Source organism: Lipotes vexillifer, unplaced genomic scaffold, assembly GCF_000442215.2.
Source record: "Lipotes vexillifer unplaced genomic scaffold, Lipotes_vexillifer_v1.1 scaffold1330, whole genome shotgun sequence".
Taxonomy (NCBI): Eukaryota; Metazoa; Chordata; class Mammalia; order Artiodactyla; family Lipotidae; genus Lipotes; species Lipotes vexillifer.
This window is the reverse complement of record NW_006787533.1, coordinates 162,787-182,428: the sequence shown is the minus strand read 5'-3', so window position 1 is coordinate 182,428 and position 19,642 is coordinate 162,787. Positions and strand designations below refer to the sequence as shown.

General features: G+C 40.4%; 1 protein-coding gene across 1 annotated transcript in view; it reads left to right on the top strand.

The window, feature by feature from the left end:
* LOC103072412 (protein unc-80 homolog) overlaps positions 1–19,642 on the top strand; it is a gene marked incomplete at its 3' end in the record, with an annotated part of 220,293 nt that overhangs the window by 39,516 nt on the left and 161,135 nt on the right. The window contains exons 8-15 of the mRNA XM_007460228.1: positions 666–927; positions 1,899–2,033; positions 4,436–4,652; positions 5,624–5,764; positions 6,726–6,994; positions 8,312–8,671; positions 13,617–13,763; positions 18,156–18,303. Coding sequence (XP_007460290.1) covers positions 666–927; positions 1,899–2,033; positions 4,436–4,652; positions 5,624–5,764; positions 6,726–6,994; positions 8,312–8,671; positions 13,617–13,763; positions 18,156–18,303 — 1,679 coding nt within the window. The remainder of the gene's footprint in view (positions 1–665; positions 928–1,898; positions 2,034–4,435; positions 4,653–5,623; positions 5,765–6,725; positions 6,995–8,311; positions 8,672–13,616; positions 13,764–18,155; positions 18,304–19,642) is intronic.

The following is a 19,642-nucleotide window of genomic DNA, read 5'->3' as shown; positions in this document are numbered from 1 at the left end:
CCGGGGCACGAACCCGTGTCCCCTGCATCGGCAGGCGGACTCCCAACCACCGCGCCACCAGGGAAGCCCTTCCTCAGAGTATAACTTCTGTTTGTTTAGTACTTTGCAGTTTCCTTGGCTCCTTTACATAATATTATCAAACTGAAATTAAAATATCCCAGTGAAGTACACAAATATTATGCCCATTTCTATCAAGGTCCAAGTCAACCTGATAGCTTAGCATAAAAGAAACATCATGATCTGAACCTCATCTGTTTTTATAGACTCTCAGCAGTGCCCACCACCCAAATTACTCACCAACTATACCAACTGCATGATTCTCTCCCACCGACTTAAAACTCATGATTTTTTTAAAACTCCGTGCCTTCGTAGGCATTGTTCCCTCTGACTGAAATGCTGATCCACTCTCCTGACCCATCCTCAACTTTGCCTGTATAATTGCTACCTATCCTTCAAAACTCTCTCAAATGTCTCTACTTCTAGGTAGTATCTAGCAAAAGCAAAATGAGTGAGACCAGTTAGGAGGACAGTAGAGTAAACCAGACAAGAGATAAGTGAATGAATAAATGACCAAATGAGAAATTCAGAGCTATAATCTACATTGTGCCTCCCCTTGGAATGTATGACTGCCAGGATAATCACGTTCTTTCTGCCATTGGGAACAGGGTCTCTCTCGTGATTCCTCCATGCCAAAGGTCCCGCTATGCCACCTACTTTGACGTTGCTGTTCTTCGCTGCCTACTCCAGCCCCATTGGTCTGAGGAGGGCACTCAGTGGTCTCTGATGTACTATCTACAAAGACTGAGACACATGTTGGAAGAGAAGCCAGAAAAGCCCACAGAGCCGGATATTCCTCTCCTGCCCAGACCCAGAAGTAGCTCCATGGTGGCGGCAGCTCCCTCACTAGTGAACACACACAAAACCCAAGTAAGAGAAACTTGGTCCATTATCATTTGAACCACCAACTTCAGCCGTAACAGATTCTTTGTTTCTTCTGTGCATCCAGCTCTCATTTATCACAGTGCTGACTGTTGGATTGGTGGGTTACTCTGATGCTATTCTCCATCTTTTACTGCTGGACCCTTTTGCCGTTCTTTAGCATTTAATTAACCATTCAAAGAGGTGCTATCTAAATGCCTCTTACACACAGTTATCTAGAGTAAGCCTCTGTTGATCCAGGATAATGGAAAACGGATCCTCTGGCTAATCAAAGTGCTAGTTAATTGAGAGTTTTCACATATAAGTGTCAATTAATGATATTATAAAATGCATGACACTAGCATTTTACTGAATGTGATGTAACCTCCTTTTGCATAGCTCAACATTTTCCAGTGCCTCAATGTCATCATTAGCAATATCATTTTTTGATATATAGTCTCGCTCTTTATTATAGATGTTTGGAGGAATAAGCTGAATGTGCACTGATGACATCCCCCTGAAAATCACTTTTTGATAAACGAAAGTCCTAATACCAGCCTGAATGCTTGTTCTTTTCATCCTTTTCATCAATACCACATATTGAATATGTAGAGAAAAGTACGATTCACTGTGTGTTCCAGCTGTTTGGGCTTTACTGAAATGTGATTTGGCTGCGTCTAAAAGACGTCTGTGTATTCTGAAAATAAACAGGGGCAATATCAAAATGAAAGGGAAATATGCTCTGTTTTAGTAATAGATGATTCTGCCCAAAGTGAATATCTCCCCTGGTGAATCATTCAATGTAAAGACACTTTTTTTTTTTTTTAATAGAAAAAGAGATACCTGTCCCCTCATTTTCTTAGCTTTCCTAAATCTGGAACTTCATAGTCTCACTGTTGAAACTCCAAACAGAAGTTACAATCAATGTGAAATATATCTCTAAGTCCTTGATCATTAATCTACCTTTATTGTCTATTAAGGATCTCACCATGAAGTGTAATGAAGAGGAAAAATCTCTCAGCTCTGAGGCTTTTTCCAGAGTTTCATTGACCAACCTACGTAGGTCTGCAGTCCCGGATCTTTCTTCAGACCTTGGCATGAACATTTTTAAGAAGGTGAGTAGAACCATTTATGTTCTTTGCATTTTGGTAATAAAAAAAAAACACAGTGGGGCATGAGGTGCTTCTGACCTTGCTGCAGAGTTGGGTGGGATGGGGAAGGACTTCAGAACAGAGGTCCACTCCCAATTATAGCACTGGCTGGCAGCATGACCGTGGGCAACATGACCTTGGGCAAGTCCCTCCTTGTGCATGAGTACTTCCCATTCTACATGTCATGTGGGGTTGTTACAGAACTCAATCCTGATGATGTGTGTAAAGTGCTTTAAGTAGTGTGGTTATGGACATTGTTGTAGTGGCAGTAATGGTAACTTACATTTGTATGGCTCATTCTCATTTTACCTAGCTCTTTATATAAATCTCATTTAATCCAATGAGATTTTTTTTTCCCTAAGGTCTGTTTTGTTGTTTTCTTTTTAATTATTTATTTATTTATTTTTGGCTGCATTGGGTCTTTGTTGCTGCGCGCGGGCTTTCTCTAGTTGTGGCGAGCGGGGGCTACTCTGTTGCGGCGCGCAGGCTTCTCATTGCGGTGGCTTCTCTTGTTGTGGAGCACTGGCTCTAGGCGCACGGGCTTCAGTAGTTGTGGCACGCAGGCTCAGTAGTTGTGGCTCACGGGCTCTAGTGTGCAGACTCAGTAGTTGAGGCGCACGGGCTTAGTTGCTCCTCAGCATGTGGGATCTTCCAGGACCAGGGCTCGAACCCATGTACCCTGCATTGGCAGACGGATTCTTAACCGCTATGCCACCAGGGAAGTGTTCCAATGAGATTTTTATTCTCCACAATTACACCTAAGAAACTGGGTCTTACTGCAGTTCTTAAAGTGTTGGGACCATCATAGAACATTTATTCTTGAAGTCATCTCTGTTTTAAAGGCAACGGACAAACCAAGTTTTGTTGATAAAGTAGTAAATCCTTATAACTGACCCCTAGGTTTACGACCGTCACCTCTTTGTAAATGACAGTGTAGGTTTCCATTCAACAAACATTTATTGAACATCCATAAGAAGCTAGAACCATAAAGGTGGGAAATTAAAGGTGGGGTCTTTGTGCAAATAAACTGACTTGGGAGTCAGTTGACTGGGGTTCAAATTCCAGCCCTACCACTTTCTACCTATGCCATACTAGCAAAATGATATTGGTTTCTTCATCTATAAATGGGTACATAATATACTTACTTCAAAAGGTTATGAGGATTGAGATAATGCATGTAAAGTCTTTATTGTGCCTGGTATTTAGCAAGTACTCAATAAATGTTAATTATTATTCTCAAAAAAACAAAGAAATGAAATGAGACTGAGCCTTAAAAACTTTATGTAGTTTTTGAAAGGTTGAGTCCAAACTCAAAACTAGGTCTTCTAACTAAATAATTCATGCTCTTATGAATCCACACTTCACCTCTCTATTTTATAAGTGAATGGAGCTAATCAAATAGAAAATAATACGTGTAGAATAATATATGTGTGATGGCTTACTTTTCTCTTTTGCAAAATGACTGGTTTATGTCAATGAATAACACAGAATTAACAACCTATCTGTGAACTCAGAGTGTTGCCACACAAGTAGTCCTCTGCCTTAATTGATGATGTAGTAATAAGCAATGGCTGTAGTTTTTCTAAAAATGTCATTCAGCGGGGGCAAAAGAGGTTTTCCATACTGGCTGCACATGAGAATCTCTGCAGAACTTTAAAAAATTCAAGTGCCCAGGCCTGACCCCACACCTATTGAGTCACAATTGCTGAAGGTTAGACCCAGACATCGATATATTTTAAAAGATTTCCAAGCAATTCTAAACTCTTAGTTATACTGGACCTTGAACTTATTTGACTGGTAGGAGTAACAGTTGCCTCTCCTTATGGGCAGAGGCACACATTTGAAGTTGTTTGGATGAAACAATGTATCTCAGTCTGGAGAAATGGAACAGAAAAAGACTGGCTGATCCAAGTGATGACTCAGGGATCCTATACTCTAACCCAGGGCTTCTCAAATTTTACCAAGCATCAGGATCGCCTACAGGGCTTATTAAAACACATTACTGTTTTCCCCTTTTGGGTTTCTGATCCAGTATGTCTGGGGTTGAACCTGAAAATTTGCATTTCTGACAGTTTCCCAGGCACTGATGCTGCTGGTCTAGGAACTACACTTTGAGAAGCACTCCTCAAACCCAACCCAGCAAAAAAAACCGCAGGAAATACATTATCTTTTCCTTAGTTTCTTTCACTCTTTTGACACATTGTAGAAGTTTCTTCCATCTCTATTGGATGACATTCAGTGACTTTCCAGGTCTCCTTTTCCTGAAACATTTCCTGTATTTTACCCCAGGTCATGGAGCCCTTTGGGAAGCAAACTGTAACCTTGCCTTTGCCCTGTGCCTGACCCTTCATCTCTCATTGCTGTAGTTCAAGAGCCGCAAAGAAGACAGAGAGAGAAAAGGTTCCATCCCATTCCACCACGCGGGGAAGAGGCGGCCTCGGAGAATGGGAGTGCCATTCCTGCTGCACGAGGACCACCTGGATGTGTCCCCCACCTGCAGCGCATTCTCCTTCGGAAGTTTCTCTGGGCTTGGAGAAGACAGGCGAGGCATGGAAAAAGGAGGCTGGCAAACCACCATTTTAGGTGACCACAAAGACCTTCCAAAGTAGGGCAGAGCTTCAGTGACCTGTTTAGAAATCTGGATCTAGGGCTCCCAGGGAAACCTGGATCTTTCTTGAACAGTTTAGTCAAGGAATTTGGGCCCAAATACAGGCTCCCCAGGACCAAAATAATGCTGTGTCTTCATAGCCAAAGAAATGCAGATAATTGAATTATGCAGCAATCCTGTATAATTAGACAGGTCATAGCCCTATTTCTTAGATCATTCTATAGTTCAGTGATTTTATTTTATTGAAGTATAGTTGATATACAATATTGTGTTTCTTCTGTACAGCAAAGTGACTCAGATATATATATATATATATATATATATATATATACTTTTTCATATTCTTTTCCATTACGATTTGTCACAGGATATTGACTATAGTTTCCTGTGCTGTACAGTAGGATGTTGTTTATCCATCCTATATATAATAGTTTGCCTCTGCTCATCCCCAATTCCCACTCCTTCTCTCCCCTACCCCACCCCCTCCACCTTGGCCACTGCAAGTTTGTTCTCTATATCAGATCATTCTTGATGTGGACACATGGCCTTAGAGGGTTCTGTGCATTAACTTTCATTGTGAATCCAAAGACAGACTTCCCTTTAACTCAGATATTAAAAAAGGAAGATGTAATGAAAAGAAAAAGGAGCTTTTTTTTTTTTCTTTCTGGATGTCATATTAAGAAGGCCAGCTTCAAAGCAAGAGCTGACAGCTAGCGGGGGCCGAACAGATGGTTTCTGACATTTGGCTTAGATTGGGGCTGACCTTATCACAGGCAGCGTCATCAATCATCTCGACCCTGAATGTTCCCAAGGCAGGCTCGTCGGCTGTGCCTCACATACTGCCTAATATCCCCTCACTATCACTGCTGTCCTTTGGACAGACAAAATCTTGGCAGAGAATCTTTTAGATTTTCAGACTCTCTTGTGGTGCTCTTGTCCATCTCAGGGAAATTTACCCGGCGGGGCAGCTCGGACGCGGCCACTGAGATGGAGAGCCTGAGCGGCAGGCACTCCCACTCTCATCACACGCTGGTGAGCGACCTGCCGGACCACTCCAACAGCCATGGGGAAAACACCGTCAAGGAAGGTGGGTTGGAGGCGGCCGCTGCAGGTGGGCGTCCAGGTTCCGTTTCCTGTTTTTATTCCATGTTCCATTTTCATTGTAGTCTGGCTCCGTGTGCTTTTTGAAAAATTGCATTCCTGTATTATGTTGCTTGATAATTTACTTGTGAGCCATTCTTAAAATTTCCTTAGTGGCAAGAGCTATTGGACAGCACACTATGAACACCATGCCTCTCAGGGAAAGCAAGGGCAAGCCATTCATGGTTGTTTTCAAAAGAGCATAGACCTACAGGGCTTGGAGAAACTTGAGGGCATCTATGATGTCCCTCAGAAGGGCTTGTCCACTTTCTGTGGGAGGAAAGTCCCTGCCTTCCAAGGCGACCTATTCCCTATTCCAGACAGCTGCTATTTTGTGCTTTATGTGGAGCAAATGTGTGTCTCTGGATGGGATCCAAGATGGGGGTTTCTTATCCTGTGCTCTTAACCTATGAGCAGAAATTTAGTCCCTCTTTTCCCTGGACTGTAATTCAAGTATTTGATGACATCTGTTAGTTACCAGCACAAATTTATGTTCCATTATTCTTAAGCAAAGGAGAAAAAGAATATTTCTTGTTTGCTGTTACCTAAACATACTAGATAAAACCAAATATTTTAACAGCTATTTACTTGTGGGGAATACTTCAACCAAACGTGTTTAACTATACCAATAGGGTCTGTCATCTAACAGTGAGTAAAATGCACCTGTTAGGCAAAAAATTCTAGCCTGGGTCTTAAGCCAGTTAAGAATTCACATTTTCTATAGCCTTCATTGTTTATCAGATATTACATGACTTAACATCATGGGAGTTGAGAATAGCTTTGAGACTATTAGTCAAATATCTGCTAATGCTGTGATCGTGGTCATGATTTAAATAGTAGTATAACTGTCTAACATGATGTCGTAGGTTAATATGGGGAAAACTAAGACATTGCTTTCCTTTTCTTAGTGCGATCCCAGATCTCCACTATCACAGTTGCAACCTTCAATACCACATTGGCGTCATTCAACGTAGGCTATGCAGACTTTTTCAGTGAGCATATGAGGAAGCTCTGCAACCAGGTGCCTATACCTGAGATGCCACATGAACCCCTGGCATGTGCAAACCTGCCTCGAAGCCTCACAGACTCCTGCATAAACTACAGCTACTTGGAAGACACAGAACATATTGATGGGACCAATAACTTTGTCCACAAGAATGGCATGCTTGATCTTTCTGTAAGGAGCAAGAATTGTTCTTACTGAAGCTTGAAAGATATTGAATCTTTGGCCCAGTTTTGACAATGTTGGATAAAATGTGCATATAAATTCTTAGAAATGTTGAGCCTTTGAATGAAAAAGCTACCCTTTAAAAAATATATTTATTTATTTGGTTGTGCTGGGTCTTAGTTGCGGCAGGCAGGCTCCTTAGTTGCCGCTCGCCAGCTCCTTAGTTGAGGCACGTGGCCTCCTTAGTTTTGGCATACACGTGGCATCTAGTTCCCTGACTAGTATCGAACCCCAGCCCCCTGCATTGGGAGTGTGGAGTCTTAACCACTGTGCCACCAGGGAAGTCCCTGAAAAAGCTACCCTTTTTAAAAAAATTTCACAAGTGTATCACCCATCTTAGATTCACCTTTTCTTTTCTTTTTTTTCTTAAGCATTACATTAGATTTGATCTGATCTCAGAATATTTTTTATAATCTAAAAACATTAGTGAATCCTGAATACATGTAGTAAATGTGTTTGTGTGTGTGTGTGCGCGCGCACACACACACGCTAAGTCCTTATTTCCTAGAATGGAAATAAAATTCTCAGTTTGTTTCCTTTTGTTATATAAGCAACATGACTATAAACTACCCATATAGCAGGAGAAAATGAATAGAAGTCCATTAAAACATTTAAACCTGCATTCTCAAGAATGCCTGTCTTGATTATGGTTATTAGCAAATGAAGGGTTGTTATATTTTACAAATATATGTCACACAATTTTTTATTTCACATTAGGGAAACTGGCTCAGCAAATAATTTAAAATATTAAAATCAATAAAAGGACATAATTTATACATGCAAATATTTTTCTTTTAAAATTGAATGTAGATAATGATGCAATTGCGAATATGCAAATGTTCCTCAATTATGTGCGTAAGGAAACCATTTCCCTTCACCCATCATTGGTAGAAAGCATTACTGGCAGGGAATTAAAACACTTTGATTTTAAAAATCAGTTGAACAGTTTTCCATTTGGGCAAATAATTACTCTCCCATTAATTCATTATGTTTTGTTATCTCCATTAACTGTCTATATTATGGCAAGTCTTAGAGTCCTTAAGTGAGATAACACACTTATACATTTTTAATTCCTTGGGTATATTAAGCACATACACAAGGTCCCAATGCAGCTTAATAAGATCATCTGAAAATTACCTGAATTATTTATGCTTAAGTGCATAGAACAGCCTAAAGGAAATGTATTAAATGGAATAACCAAATCTATTTAGGAAGAGGTAATTCAAGTAACTTAACCACTCTCAGTTTACTTTTGTCTTCCCCCAGGTGGTTCTGAAGGCTGTTTATCTTGTCCTTAACCATGACATCAGTTCTCGCATCTGCGACGTGGCACTGAACATCGTGGAATGCTTGCTTCAACTTGGTGTGGTGCCCTGTGTAGAAAAGAATAGAAAGAAGAGTGAAAACAAGGACAATGTGACTGTGGCAAAAAGACCAAGTGAGGGAACGTTCCAGTTCAAAGGAGTATCTGGAAGTTCCACCTATGGATTTGGGGGCCCTTCAGTTAGTGGAGCTGGAGATGGAGGAGGAGCAGAAGGAAGAGGTGGTGATGGAGGAGGTGGAGGAGGTGATGGAGGTGGAGGTGGAGGAGGCCCCCATGAGAAGAATGATAAGAACCAAGAGAAGGTATGACTGGACCACCTTTTGTGTCCTCTTGAAGTGTTGTTCCTGATTTCTTTCCAGTTCTTTCTTGCCAGCAATTTGTTGACTCAGAATAGCAGCTAGTCACTAGAGCAAGAAAGTGGTGAGTCTAGAAATCTCTTCATTAGGTTCTCAGCAGGTATTAGTAAAAACAGTTACATGAAATTGTATCCTACATTCAAAAGCCATTGCCATCCAAGCAGTGTTAAAACTAATTGCCTGGTCATGTTAATTCTGCAAGAGAATATCTCAGATACACTACATTGCCATAATTCTCAGCCTGCCAACAACAGTCTCTCTCTCTCAAAACTTTCAGGGTCTGACCTAATGGAGTGGCATTCTAGTCTTCTCAGGCTGCCAAAACAAAATACAATAGATTGGGTGACGTAAACTACAGAAATTTATTTCTCACAGTTCTGGACGCTGAGAAGTCCAAGATCAAAGTGCCAGCAAGGTAGATTTCATTCTGAAGCATCTTCTCTTGGCTTGTAGGTGGCTGCCATTTTGCTATGTGCTCCCATATGTGCTCTCTATGTGCACGCAGAGAAAGAGAGAGCAAGCTCTCCAGTGTCTCTTCTTATAAGGGCACTAATCCTATTGTACCAGGACTCCACTCTTATGTGTACAATCACAGGTAAAGGGAGAGAAAGGGAAAATTTTTGTTTAGTTAGTTGCTTTGCTGGTGTTGGTTTGGAAGACTAGCCTTGGTTCTCTTATGTCGCAGTGTGTCACTTCCAGGTGTCTTTAGCTTTCTTATTACTGATTGTTCCTGAATTTAATTCCCTTTGACTTGACAACACCTGATTTATGATCTCAGTGCTTAACGTCAATAATTAGTTTTCTCTTTTAATTTGAATTTTAAATAAGAACTACTACAGCTTAAACTCATATAATTTATGCTGATTTCAATTTGGGGCTTTAGTTGGAAAATGCTATTAAGGAATTGAAATCAACAAGAGATTTGAATCTCTAACAGGTGACAATCTACACATCAGGCCAAGTGTTTAGAAGTATAAGATTTCACTGTACAGAGTTCTACCACCAACATATTATCTAGAATATAAATTGTTATTTTCTTGTAGGCTATCAGGTTTTTACATCTGAATAAGTGTTTCAGTGCTCTTTCCTCTTTTATATTTTTTTCTCCATCTCTTTCCAGTCCTACCTGATGCATGTTTAATGTGCATTTAATCATCTCTGTTTCTTCCCTGATTGTCTACTCTCATTTTTCCCAATATTTGTGGACTCTGATCTAATTATTTCTGCCCCAATATTCTTAGGTTCCTGAACCTAAGCTTTTCCTTAGGATTTCTTCTCCTGCCTCAATCATGTATATGTTTTCCCTATACAAGTACCACCTTCTGGTACTTAAGGTCCCCAACTTCTTACTTTCCCAAACATCACTGAGGACAATCCAAGGATCCTCAGATCTCACTGTAGATGAAAATTATCTAAATGATGATATAGATTGCAAGGGATTTGATATTGAATCCTAAGATCTAAGGAGTTATTCAATCAACAGTTATGTAGGAATTAGCAAACAAATACAAGTTATAAGGACCAAATTTATAAACACAGCAAACAGTGAGATTCTTAAATTTTCAATTTTTTTACCTGTCAATTTAGGTGGCCACTCAAAGAGAGAATAGTGCTATGTTATTATGTCATAATATTCAGGGGAAAATAGAAAGAAAAAAATTAAAGTTGTGAAATTTTGATAAGCTCTTATCAGTAAAGTTAGATATTCCCTAAATTGATGAGGGCTTTGTTATGTTTATGAGGATCTCTGAAGTTCATTATTAGAATTTTGTTTCTGTTTTGTTTTCGTTTTTAGTTCAAAAATTTCACCCAAGTAGTGGGGATTTCTTTTGGTTTTGTTTTTTTTAATATTTATTTATTTGGTTGCACCAGGTCTTAGTTGTGGCAGGGATGCTCCTTAGTTGCAGCTCCCGGCCTCCTTAGTTGCAGCACGTGGACTCCTTAGTTGTGGCATACAAACTCTTAGTTGCGGCATGCATGTGGGATCTAGTTCCCCAATCAGGGATCGAACCCAAGCCCCCTTCAATGGGAGCACGGAGTCTTATCCACTGCGCTACCAGGGAAGTCCCCCAAGTAGTGTTTTCATCTACTTTCATATTAAAGAACTGCAAGTCTCTTGCCTATTTAAAATCTAGCTATCATACTAGAAACTTGATAATATAAATGCTACTTTAACCAAAACTATCACTTGATCAGGATGGGATTTTACAGAGTCAGATAATGTGTTCTCCAAAACAGCCGCCAAAGATACAAATGTTTTTTAGTTAGTTCTACAGAATAATATTCTTTGTAATATAGAGAATTTATAAAATGATACCTGACCGTAGGTCAGATGCATTGTACTTGGGAGTCACACAGGTCTGTTCTGACTCTATCCCATCTGTTATTTTCAGTGGAATCAGGAGGTTTATCTAATTTTGCAACCTAGTAATGCCAGGAGCATGCGGGAATTGATTAATTCAGAAAAGAAGATCTAATTTCTATTTCTGTATTTGCCACTAACTGGTACTGAGAGCTTGAAATGTTATTTAATATCTGTCCTGATTTCTGCCTGTAGCTGGATACAACTTTCTGAATGTCTTCTAGAGGAGCCAAAATCCCAAGGACATCTGAAGGTCCAAAGAAATACAAATAGATATTTACAAAAAGCTTTTGGAGCTAGGAGTTTGCTTTAAAGGAACATATGATATCAATAGTTTTTAAATGTATGTAAGTCAGTCTTCCAAATCAGCCCTTACCCAGGGTGACCTTTGGTTGTGCAGGCTGTGCACTCCACAAGGGCTCTCGCCTAAGGAGTCCAGACAGGACTGAAATCCAGTCTGAGCTCTGCTCACCAAGCTGTTTACCCAAGGGCTGCATCTACTGAGAGGATTCACCTTTTTCTAATTCATCCACCCAGAGGAGTGCCTTTTCTAATTTGTGCAATGTTGTCCCCAATAGATAGCAGTACCCCACACCTAGAAATAATAATTAACACTGGTTTTGCTCTTATTACACGCCTTCCATGTTTTACCTCACAAACTCTGTGAAATACATATTTCTATGATTCCTATTTTGTAGGGCACAGAGTGGTTAAGTAGCTTGCCCAAGGTTATGCAGCTAAGATTTGAATTTAAAACATTTCTGAATTTGATATGTATGTATGTATGCATGTGTGAATAAATAAATGTATGTATCTGTGTGTGTGTATGTATGTTTGAGTCTTCCATTTACAAGCATCTGAGCTGTAGAGTTCGCAAGAAACAGACTCAGACAAGCAGATATGCACACGGGAGGTTTCTGGGGTGTCTGCCCAGGATCAACATCTGTGGGGTGTAAAAGAAGCAGGATGGGGCAGAGAGAGAAGTTGAATTGCAGTGTAGTTGTAGCAGAGACTTCAGCCCATCACACAGGGAGCTCCAGAGATGGGATGGCTCTTCAGGGTAATCCCCGGGTGAAGTAAGGGAGCCCACTTTATTCCACACGCCTCCCCACACACACTCTTTATGCTCCTGAAGCAGGCAGACTGCTTCCAGGAGGAGAGCATAACCTGGGTCAAGGCAGGTCTCTTTAGCTAAGGGCAATGCCTGGAGAGGGACTCACCTGAGAGCTACCATCCATCAATACTCCCAGCGGCTCAGAGAATGAATGTTCAGTTCTGAAGGGGGCGCCTCTGGAGTCCAGCACCACATCCACTACATGAGCATTTGGTTAGAATAAAAGGACCAATTATATAACATTAGGGGAGCAGAGAGCCTACCCCATCACGTAATGAACAGCACATGATGTCTAGATAATCCCCATCCCTTTCACACCCTCCCTGCCTTTGAGTATACTTTCTACGTGGGTGGCCCCAAAGTTTATGTATCAACCTGAGCATATGAAGAAAAGGCCTTCAAAATTTACAGAACAGTTCTTATTCATTATTTCATTTGTTTGGCACAGTAAGCTGATGAAGTAGGAAGGGAAGCTATTAGGATCGTCGATTCACAGGTGAGGAAACTAAAGCACAGAGAGATTAGTTCATTTACCTACCGTCATACGCAATTAAGGAACGGAAGCTGGACTCGCAGGTCCGCAGTGGCTGTGCTGACAGCAGAAAGTAGCTAGAAGGGCTGAGGAATGTTGGAGCTTCCTGAAGGTAATGGCACTCCCACGCTGGGATCTGCATCATTCCTTACCAACAGCTTCCTTATGCTTCTTTGGAAATAATTCAAGAAAGTTCATTTTTCTGGAAGCTATGTTCTTCACTAAGAGCAAGGATTAAATGAGTCAAGAGAGAGGATGATAACACTTCTCACAGTTCACCTCGGGAGGGCTTCCATTTAGCCTCAAACAAAGAACCATGCTGAATATTTACACAGTTGTTTATGTATTCTCTCTTTGCTTGTGCGTGAATATTACAGTATAGCGAAGGTATAAAACTAGAAAAGTCCTTTGAAAATGTCAGAAATTGCCACAGGATTTCACAGTTTCAGACTTTGATCAGTTCCAGAAATTTAGCAATAATCCTTGCTTGGTGATATTAACAGAAGCCTGCTGATGAGGGTACCTTCTGGGAAAAGCTACTTGCTTTCATCACTGATAGTCCACACTGTCTCTCTCTAGACAGTTATTCTGATAGTCTAACGAGGTTATGAAAGCATGTCTTCTAATAAAGAGGTCTGCATTCATATCCTGTAGTACTAGAGGGTGTTCAAAATGCATAAACATTTTCTTTCTCGTAAGTCCGTTCTAGAGTTTTGAAACGTTAGCTTGCCTGTTGAGCCCTTGACAGTTCTGTTTCCTAAATTGCAGGGGCTTTGCTGCAAAACATATAAACTTGGTTTGATAATAAAATAGTCTTAGCACCAAAAGAATCCTAGTGGCTAAATGAACCGAATCTTCTTTCTTTCTCGTTCATGGGTACTAGGATGAAAGTACACCTGTAAGCAACCATAGGCTTGCTCTAACCATGCTCATCAAAATAGTGAAGTCTCTGGGATGTGCCCATGGCTGCGGAGAAGGACACCGAGGGCTCTCTGGGGATCGTCTGAGACACCAGGTATTCCGGGAGAATGTAAGAGAACTAAAGTAGATTCCATTTCCTCTTTCTCTTCCCTCCCTCCAAATTAGGCATGAGTCCTTTGACAATGAGGGTCAGTGTTCCCTGAAGAATACCGTATTTTGTAAGGGTAATTAATGCTGTCTTAAGGTGGGAGGATTCCCACAAGATATCTCAAGACATCTAAAACCCAGGCTTAGGAAAGTTTAATTGGGAAAACCACTTCTGCCTCCTGCCTGGGCGGGCCGACTCCCAACTGGTAAAAGAATGTATAATTGGAACGTGTGAATTCGAGTTTGAAAGAACATTGCAAAGATGAATACATTTAGCAAGCTTCTGATAGTCCGTGGCAAATAACTTTTGAATCACCTGCCTGGGTACTATGGAAGCATATGTTATATTAGAAAAAGGGATCAAAGTTTAGGACTTGGTTTGTTGTTCTTAGATATGGAAAATGGCCCTTATTGGGACAAAATAGGACTACAAAAGTAGCCAGTCATTTTCTGGCTGCTTTGTTTGAGAATGAACCTTGACTACTAAATATTTGAAATCATATCTCTTGGAACTGTGTGAAACTTGAAACTCTGCACTCAGACTTGCAAAGCATAATTCTGTAATGGAACATGGAAATGTAATTCCAGCTCATTTTCATTTGCCTCCACTGATGACTACTGTTCACTTAAGACTTGAGCAATAACCTACCTCCACAACAAGTCCAAACTGCAACAGTTGCCCTCATACATACTCTTGAACTGAAATAATAAGAAAATATTCCCTTAAAAATAAAGGGTTGATGCAAATTTGAGACCAGGAAACCTTTTGGCATATCTTAGCAGAGTTTTAGGATCATGCCAAAGTCTAATGCCAGCCCATTTTTCCTTGGTATTAGGTTTTGTCGTGAAATGTTCACACAGCCTTAGCATGCTGGGTTACTTTCCTAATCTATCATCTACCTATCTATCCATCTGTATATCATTCTCTTTCATTTATATTCTCTTGTGTTGTATTATATTAATTATTTGCATGTGGGAGTTTTATTCATAGTAATTAACTTCTAAATTCTGAAACTTGAAAACTTTGACCAAGATCTAGATTTTGAGGCCCCAAGTTTTAAGAAATCAAAATAATAAGTAATAAGGCAGTAGAAAGCTGACATTGCCCCATCTCTGCACATGTGTATGTGATTTTTGATCTTTGATTTTTATTGTATCACAGTATGAATAAACGCCTTCAAGGCTAAAACCACATCACTCCTCATGCAGAAAACTAATTCCATGAAATCAAACATCAAAATATAAAAGGAAGTGTCATGTTGTAGTTGGAGGTATAAACTCGTTTTGACATCAGAACCTGGCTTTCTAGAATTGGAGAAGGTAGGGCTAGTTGGATCAGAAACCACTTGAGAGGCTGTTGTTACTGCTTAATCACCATGTGTTCTTCTCTCAAGAGTACTGACTATTTCCTGTCAGGATGTCCAGTTTTCTACCTGCCTTCTCAACTTTGTTGATTTATGTGGCAATACGTCCATTCTCTAGTAGCCCAGTTCAGTACTCACTATAGGGATTATACTTACTTGTCCGTGCTTAGTAAACACGTTGTCCGAGAGAGAAATTATTTTGTTTTGTTTTGTTTTTGTTTTGTGGTACGCGGGCCTCTCACTGCTGTGGCCTCTCCCGTTGCGGAGCACAGGCTCCGGACGCGTAGGCTCAGCGGCCACAGCTCACGGGCCCAGCCGCTCCGCGGCACGTGGGATCTTCCTGGACTGGGGAACAAACCTGTGTCCCCTGCATCGGCAGGCGGATTCTCAACCACTGTGCCACCAGGGAAGCCCCCGAGAGAGAAGTTTGAGCAATTTTCCCTGGGAATGTCTAATTCAAGAAGCTAGATATTTCCAGATTTCTCTGGCATTAGATTGTCAGAAGTTACTTAACTTTTAATATATTAAAGATATTTCTTACCTCTACCAGATCAGGTCCTCTGTACTTTTATTTTTTTAATAAACAGATTAGTACTACAATGATGTTCATCAAAGTGCCTAGCAATTCCAGCATGTTTCCTGGAATAGTCTAATCATTAGCTTGTAGTCCCAAATTATTGAAAGGGAATTCACTCTTTATATCTCTTGGAGAAGTTTAAAATATTCATTCCGAATCAAAATACTTGTGGTTTGATATTCTGATTCTTGCTTGATTGAACTCATTCAGACGTCCTAATAGCCTCTAAAGAGCAGATTTGAAACAATGCCTTTTTTGGTGTATTTTACAGAGAAGCAAGAAGTACTTTACAGGCTTCATTTTATAGCAAGAATCATTTATTTTATAAGAAAAGAAGCTTGCTTTACAGCTAGCAACCAGTAACCTCTGGTTAACACCTAATTTCCCAATCTTCTATGACCGAGTAAAGGAAAAATGGGAGAAAAAACAATCAATCCGCCTGACTTTGTGATACAGATGGAGAGACTGTAACAAGGTCACACCAGGATGCCTATTGCTAATTACAGTTTACAACCTTTTATAATCTTCCTTTTTCCTCTCGAGTTTTCCAAGAATCTTTCTCTGGGCCTTGATTTGTCAAAATGGTCATGTAACTTAAATTTTCTTCTGGGCCACCATTAAGGCCCACCAATAAGTCCCAATTCTCAGGGACTGCTTTCTCAGGGACTGCTTTCTCAGGGATCTAACTTCCTTGCTTCTGTCTGATTGTCCAAATTTCTCTATCCTCCTTTAAGGTTGTCCTCACCCAGCCACCCCTCCCTTCTTTTTTTTTTTTAAATTTATTTTATTTATTTTTGTCTGCATTGGGTCTTCGTTGCTGCCCGCGGGCTTTCTCTAGTTGCGGCGAGCAGGGGCTACTCTTCGTTGTGGTGCGCAGGCTTCTCACTGCGGTGGCTTCTCTTGTTGCAGAGCACGGACTCTAGGCGCGCGGGCTTCAGTAGTTGTGGCGTGCAGGCTCAGTAGTTGTGGCTCACAGGCTCTAGAGCGCAGGCTCAGTAGTTGTGATGCACGGGCTTAGTTGCTCCACGGTATGTGGGAATCTTCCCAGACCAGGGCTTGAACCCGCGTCCCCTGCATTGGCAAGCGGATTCTTAACCACTGCACCACCAGAAAAGTCCCCTCCCATTTGATCTTTAGCTTTTTCCCCTCAACCCAGAGTTCTCTCTTATCATTTTCCCATTTCATTCCATTGTTAAGGACTTGCTTTTTTATGATGATCTTGTTCTCCGCAAGATATCAACTAATCTATATTATTGGTCATCTTAAATCATTTTTCAAAGTAGGTGTAATCTAGATACATTTTCCCCAACAATCACTCTCTAAACTATTCATGTGACTATTATATCATAGGAGAAATAATCACTTTGAGGAGGTAAGACCCTGGCTTTTAATTTTGGCTCTGCTGTGAAACTTGGTGTAAAAACTTGGGCAAAGTCCTTGACTTCTTTGAGTCTCAGTTTCTTCCACTGTAATATAGGGAAACTCTTCAAATCACAGATAAGGTGTGAAAGTCCAATGTCGTTATGCACTTACAAGCAAGAAACACATTTTAAACAGCAAAGCACTGCACAAATGTGATTTTTCTCTCAGTGGTAAGAGAGGGTGAGGGAGCCCTCTAAGGGTCTCAGATAGTATTAGCGCATCCTGTCTGTGGCCTTCTCCAACCAATGAATGTGATTTTATTTGTTCTGATGGTGGGGATTACTTCCTTTTTCTTTGCTAGATGGCAAAATTATTTGCTGGATCATAAGAAATATATTTTTGAGTAGCAGGGCCTAGTGAATGGTCAGTTGCTTTTCATATCCTGAAGACCAAGTTCTATTTAAATACCAAACTTCCACATTCAGAAGCAAACACAAAAATCAACAAACTAGACTTGCCTTTATTTTATGCCTCTTTCATGTTTCAAAGATCCTTCCCTCCTGACCATATAAGAGGACTCTGGACAAGCACTTCCTACAGCCCAGTCACACCATCCGTTAAATCTACTTAAATTCAAAACAGCTGAGCATGGGAGTGGCCTGCTCCTTCCCATGGCGCAAACCCTTTGAGGTTTTCTAAACCGTGATGACCAATCCTATCACCTACCTAAATTTTACGCTTTAAGTTTTTCCCTTGAGATCTTAAAATCTTGATCTTGGCAAAAATATTGAGCTCTTTCTGGGACAGCATTAGCCCCTAGTTTGGGGTTTCTCCTGAGGAGCAGCCCTTCTCCAAGTCATCTACCTAGTACTGCTCAGCCTGTCTCTGCCCACTGCATTCTCAGACAGGAGGGGCTGGCAGGGTTGGTGGGCGGCAGCCGGCGGGATGGATGGAAATGTTGGCCTTTGGAGGGCTTCTGTTGCAGACCACTGGTGTCCCTGTAGCTTAAGCTGGTACCTGTGACTTCTTCACTTTTCTTCCTTCCTTGCAGGCCCAGAACTGCCTCACTAAGTTATACAAGCTAGATAAGATGCAGTTCCGACAAACCATGAGGGACTATGTGAACAAGGACTCTCTCAATAACGTAGTGGACTTCTTGCATGCTTTGCTAGGATTTTGTATGGAGCCGGTCACTGACAGTAAGTAAAGCTGCACCGAGTTCTAGGAGAACTCGCTGGGAGGTGAAGCAGGTAGCATTTCAGAGACACCCTAAATTTCTAGGGATAGAATGGAGAGGAAAAGATATCTGTTTGTGTGTGCATCGTGTGTGTAATAAAATATAAACACGAGGAGCTTGTACATCATCTTTGACACACTTTAGAGGCTTTCTGAGGACAACTTAGCTCAGCAGATGGGAATTTGGTAAAGCTGTGGCATCCTCACCTGTAGCCCCTCTATCCTTACACTCTACTCATGGCACTCCTCTCTCTCCCGTGACTTTCTGTTGTATGACTGCTGAGGCAAGGATCAAGGAACAAAGGAATATATTCATTAGTTCAACAAATATGAAATGAGCCAGGCATAGTGCTTGGTGATTTTTTTCACAAAATAAAATAGGAAAGGAAAAAAAAAAAAACGACAGTTAACATAGTAGTAACATAATTTTGATATACACATATACTGAATTTTAAAAAGAATGGGCAAAGGGATCTATAGATAGGCTCATAAACTATAGCTTCATGGCTTTAGGAAAACTCCAGTATAGAGACCTGTATTACAGGGCACAACCAGTGAACACAAATGGCATCCATAATAAATGAACACCTCCAATACCACTTGAATGCAAATGCAGTAATGAAATGAAGGTGATGTATGAAGCCTGACTGAGTAAAATATACATTTTAATTAGAGCCTGGGAAGAAATAACTTCTTATTATAGGCTGTTATTGTTTATATAGTATATGTGTGATAGTGGTTGATTAATTTATAATGGAGCTATATTTGATGGATTTATTTTTTTTCCTGCTTTCATAATCTTTTTTCTTTTAAATTTTTATTGGAGTATAGTTGCTTTGCAATGTTGTATTAATTTCCACTGTACAGCAAAGTGAATCAGCTATATGTATACAGACATACCCTCTTTTTTGGGTTTCTTTCCCAGTTAGGTCACCACAGAGCACTGAGTAGAGTTCCCTGTGCTATACAGTAGGTTCTCATTAGTTATCTATTTTATACATAGTAGTGTGTATATGTCAATCCCAACCCCCCAATTCATGCCACTCCCCCTTTTATTTGTGATGGATTTAGAAACAGTTTTTCTGTTTGTACCCCAGGCTTTATTATTTGGTTTTCACATTAAAGGAAAATATTGTTCCCTATAGAATCCCTGAAATAATCTATGTTATTGAAATTGTTTTAAGCCAAGCACATAACAAATTTATAAATCAATGAAGTGAGAATTGTAGTTGAGGTACTGCAAGAGAAATTCTTGATTACAAACTTTTTTTTTCTCTTTTTTAACCTATTTGAGATAGAAAC